Genomic DNA, 5000 nt, shown 5'->3' on the forward strand with positions numbered 1-5000 from the left:
CATTTATCCACTATCCCTTCTACCTCCTCTCCATCCTCCTCTTTTCCCATTTCCCTTTCTTCTCCCCCCATCCTCCCTCACCTCCCTCTTCATCCTTCCCTTCTCTCCAACCTCCTTTTCACTCTCCCTTCTCTTTATCCTCCCTCCTCATCCTCCCTTTCCTCCTGCCTGTTTCCTCCCTTTTCTTCTCCTTTTCTCTCCTTCCTCCCCTCAGCCATCCTTCCCTTCTCTCCTTGTTCCACTTCTCCCTCATCCCCTTTTCTCCCTCCTCCTCTATTCTCCCCCTTCTCCCCTCTCTTCCATCCTCCCTTTCTCTCTCCATCCTCCCCTCCTCCCTACCCTCCTCTCCCTCCTCCCTACCCTCTTCTCCCTCCTCCCTTTCTCTTTCTATGCTATCCCCGACTCCCCTTCATTCTTCCCTCCCCTCCTGGGCCTGTCCTTCCTCCTATTTTTTCTTCCCCTCCATCTTCCAGTTCGTTGGGACACTTCTCCCCTTCCTCCTCCTCATTCCTTCCCCTCCTCCTCCCTCTGTTGCCTCGGCTTGCGACTGCCCGCAGCCCGAGAGAGGCGGCTGGTAGAGAAGCCCTTGTAGTTTTAAATTCAATGTGACAGTTTCGGAAAGAGCGGATGATGAATCTCCCATTATTGGATCAGTCTATTTGCCGCTCAATGTCTCTCTGTAATTGGAGCAACATCACTTTAAAGGTTCAGAGAGTACAGCATTTCTGGTGAAAAATCCCCACAACACGCCTGCGAATGTTTTAAAGGGAAATCTATTAGAAGGAGGCGAGGGGCGGGAGCGGCGGGGGCAGGAGTGGGGGGCTCGCCGGGGGCCCCGGGCCGGCCGAGCGCGGCGGTGCCCCTCCCTCCCCACCCCGTCTTGTTGTGACAGCTCCTGATACTGTTTATGGAGGTGCGTGTCAGGTATAATTAGCAATCGATATGGAAAACGTTTCCTTGCACCCAGCACGCCTCTGACGTCAGAGCCGATTAGCGCTTCTTATTGGTCCCAAATTCCCCGGGCCGCGGCTAATTATCGAGAGCTTGATGTTGATAAAGTAAAGCGGCGGAGCGCGGGCCGAAGCATGTGTAGGGCTCCGGGCCCCTGTCCCAGCCGCCGCCGTCCGCGCCCCCGCGCCCCGCCGGCCCCGCGCGCGAGATGATGGACGGTCGCCTCCTGGAGCACCCGCATGCCCAGTTCGGGGGCTCGCTGGGCGGCGTGGTGGGCTTTCCCTACCCGCTGGGCCACCACCACGTGTACGAGCTGGCCGGCCACCAGCTGCAGTCAGCCGCCGCCGCCGCCGCTGCGGCCTCGGTGCCCTTTTCCATCGACGGCCTGCTCAGCGGCTCTTGCGCTGCGGCCGCCGCCTCGGTGGTCAACCCCACACCGCTGCTGCCTGCCGCCTGCGGGGTGGCCGGCGACAGCCAGCCCTTCAAGCTTGCAGGTAGGCTGGAGGCGGGGAAGTGGGGGGAAACACAGCGGGGGGCCGTGGGGGAGCGGGAGCACCGTGCCGTCGGGGAGTAGTGACCGGCTCCTCCGTGAGCCCCGCACCTGAGGTGGGTGCAAGTGAGGCAAGCATCTTGCGGGTGGCTGAGCTTTGCGGCGTCCTGTGCGTGCCCGCAGACTCGGGGGATCCAGACAAGGAGAGCCCCGGCTGCAAACGGAGACGCACCCGCACCAACTTCACGGGCTGGCAGCTGGAGGAGCTGGAGAAGGCGTTCAATGAGAGCCACTACCCGGACGTGTTCATGCGCGAGGCGCTGGCGCTGCGCCTGGACCTGGTCGAGTCCCGAGTTCAGGTAAAGACCGAATGTTGCCCGGGGGAGTCAGCTGTCCGGCCCTGGGCGGGCAGAGAGCCGGTGAGGCAGGACTGCCTTTGTTCTAAAGGGCGGGAGGTGGTTCCAGGCTTCGCACTGCTGGTCGGGGTGGGGAATGTGAGGGTTGAACCCCTTCGCCCATCTGGAGGTGAGTAACTCGAGAATACCAGGGTGATTTGGGAGAGCTCCTGGCGGTGCCCCAGTAGCCACTGCAGTGGCTGCGTGCGATCCGGGAAGGTTTGGGTTTGCTGCAGCCCGGTGCACTGTCTTAACAGAGGGGTAAGGCTACCGAGGTTTGAAAGAGCCTATAGGAGGGTACAAAGTGGGCCGTGGCCTGGGCGCTCTCAGCGGAGACTTCCTCCGAACCCCGAAGCACACTGTTTGTTTACCTCTGGCCTGTGAACTATTAAGATAGAAACACGTATTTCTCCATCCATCGCCTTGCAGATATGGGGGAAACATTCGAGGGAGGGGAGGTGGAAACTTATGCGGTTAACACATTGGAAAAGAGGGGAGGTTTTTTTTTAAAAAGGTGTCTGAATGTAATACCCTCCCCCATTAAATTCTTCCCTTCCCAGCCCTCTTCGTTATTTGATTTCTTGCGGAGCCAGGAGGCAGTATTTTTTTTTAAAAGAATACATAGTCAATTTGGTGTAATAAAATTCCAGAATGTCTGCATAATTAGATTCTTTCCTAGAGTACAGAAGCTTTGGGCCCTGTGTCATGGTGGGTGCCTGGGGTAGAGGCATACGCTGGCAAAATACCATTTAGCACCCATAGCTTTGCCTGAATGATGTTTGGGTTTTCGGTTGCGGCCTGGCCTCTTCTGCTTAGAAATCCCTTTATCCAATTCCTTCTGTGGCTTAAGTAAAGTCCGAATCTCTCCATTTCCCTTCTAATATGATAGTAATGTCTGGTGGTGAGACAGCCTGGAATTTACACACACACACACACACACACACACAAAAGTTTTGAAAAAGAAAAGAGAAAGCAGTTATAGTGTCTCAGTGTTTGGCTTAGTCCCTGAGACTTCTGCGCCCTCCTGGCTCCCTTTGAGCTAGTCTGGTATGCAATCCTGCCAACTTTATATGGCCACAACAAAGCATTTAAATTGCCACTTTCTGCAAAGCATGGTATCTCTGCCCAGGGCTCCGGTGGGTCAGGCTGGGCAGTGGTGGTCTTGGGAGCTAGCTGCTGTGCTCTTTAAAACCTTCCTGACTGTCCCGGACAAGGCCTGCAGAGAGCATGAAGGAGTACCGAGCCTCTCTGCTCTCCCAGGGAGCCTTGTGGCCAATCTCGGACCTGCTTGCCCACCTTGTAGCACCCCAGGCCAGGCTGGACTCCTTTGGAAAGGATCTGTTGGTCCCTGGCCTAGAGCCCTTCCTAAGAAGGATTGTGGAGCTGTGCTGGGGGAGGTGGGCTACTGCAGGTCCATCCAAGTTCGGCTTCACAGGCCCTCCTGAGGAAGAAGTATCCGGATTTCCCTTCAAGGGAGATCCTGAAATGTGGGCTTTGAGAGTCTCGTGGGGGCCGAAGACAGGTGTGGAAGGCTCAGCCGCTTCTGCTCATCACCAGGCCAGACTCCTTAGAACTGTACGATGCCAGCGAGGGCAAATGGGGGGCCCTGCTCACTGCCTCCAGACCAGGAACTCTCGACAGCGCGGGGTCACGGGGCCGCACCGGCCTTGCCTGAGGAAGGGGCAGCTCCCTGGGGCCCGAGGTGAGAAGCCAGAGCGGGAAGCTGGCCAAGAGGCCCCATCTACGCCCCTTCCGGGTGGATGAGATGCTGGGCCGAAGCTGCAACCCGAGTATCAGCATACAAGGGCCGGCAGAGAACGTGTCCTGGCTCCGGTTGTTCCCGTTGGAGCCGAGGTCGCTCAGACCTACCTGGGGGCGTGCGTGGGAGGTCCGCAGCCTCTGCGGCCGCTAGCCAGCCTGATTGTGCCTCCCCTCCCTCCTTGTCCGGCTGTTCTAGGTCTGGTTCCAAAACCGCCGGGCCAAATGGAGGAAGAAGGAGAACACCAAGAAGGGCCCGGGCCGACCGGCGCACAACTCGCACCCGACCACGTGCAGCGGGGAGCCCATGGACCCGGAGGAGATCGCTCGCAAGGAACTGGAGAAGATGGAGAAGAAGAAACGCAAACACGAGAAAAAACTGCTCAAGAGTCAGAGCCGCCACCTGCACTCGCCCGGTGGCCTGTCCCTGCACAGCGCGCCCAGTTCCGACAGCGACAGCGGAGGCGGAGGTCTGTCCCCAGAGCCACCCGAGCCGCCGCCGCCTGCCGCCGCGGCCAAGGGCCCTGGAGCTCACGGCTCCGGAGTCACGGGTTCTGCTCCCATACCTCCCGGCGAGCCACCCGCGCCTGGCACCTGCGACCCAGCCTTCTACCCGAGCCAAAGAAGCGGCGCCGGCCCGCAGTCGCGGCTAGGCCGCCCTGCGGACAAGGACACGGTCCCGTGCGGGCCAGGAGCGGCAGCGACCGCGGGTCTGCCTAAGGCTAGCCCGTTCAGCGTGGAGAGCTTGCTGTCTGACTCTCCACCGCGCCGCAAAGCCACCCCAGCCAACGCCGCGGCCACCGCGGGGCTGGACTTTACGCCCGGGCTTCCCTGCGCACCTCGAACCCTGATTGGCAAGGGCCACTTCTTGCTCTATCCCATCACGCAGCCCCTTGGCTTCTTGGTGCCACAGGCCGCGCTAAAGGGCGGAGCAGGCCCAGAGTTGGCGCCCAAGGACGCGCCACCCGCGCCGCCCGCGCCGCCCGCACCACCAGCGCAGGCCAGTTTCGGGGCCTTCCCGGGACCCGGCAGCGCTGCAGACCCGGCCTTCGCTCGTCGCAGCCCTGAGGTTGTTGCCTCCCCGGGGCCACCGGCTCCCGCACCTTTCCGGGACCTAGCAACGGCGGCAGCCGAGAGCGGTGTTGGGGACTGCGCGGACGCGGGGACCGTCTGCCCCGCGGCCCCGCCGCCCCCGCCCCTCGAAACATCGCCAGGCCCGCACCCCAGAGCCCCCAGCCCAGCCGGGGAGCCAGCCACCTGCGGCGCCGCTGAGCCGGGCGCTGCGACAGGACCCAGCCCTCCCGAGGGCGAGGAGGTGGACATGGACTGAGCTGGGCACCGGTCGGAAGAAGCGCCTAGCCGGCCGCGCCAGCTCGCTCAGCCCCGGAATCCCTATGAATCAGGTG

At 61.0% G+C, this 5000-nt stretch overlaps 1 protein-coding gene across 1 annotated transcript; it reads left to right on the plus strand.

Annotated features, from left to right (window-relative positions):
• Positions 1-1159: 1159 nt before the first annotated feature.
• Positions 1160-4924, plus strand: Uncx (UNC homeobox). The gene is made up of 3 exons (XM_038344563.1): positions 1160-1445; positions 1625-1800; positions 3794-4924. Exons 1-3 carry the CDS (start codon positions 1160-1162, stop codon positions 4922-4924), a joined length of 1593 nt encoding a protein of 530 aa, XP_038200491.1.
• The last annotated feature ends 76 nt before the right edge of the window (positions 4925-5000 follow it).

Source organism: Arvicola amphibius, chromosome 10, assembly GCF_903992535.2.
Source record: "Arvicola amphibius chromosome 10, mArvAmp1.2, whole genome shotgun sequence".
In the NCBI taxonomy this organism is placed as follows: domain Eukaryota; kingdom Metazoa; phylum Chordata; class Mammalia; order Rodentia; family Cricetidae; genus Arvicola; species Arvicola amphibius.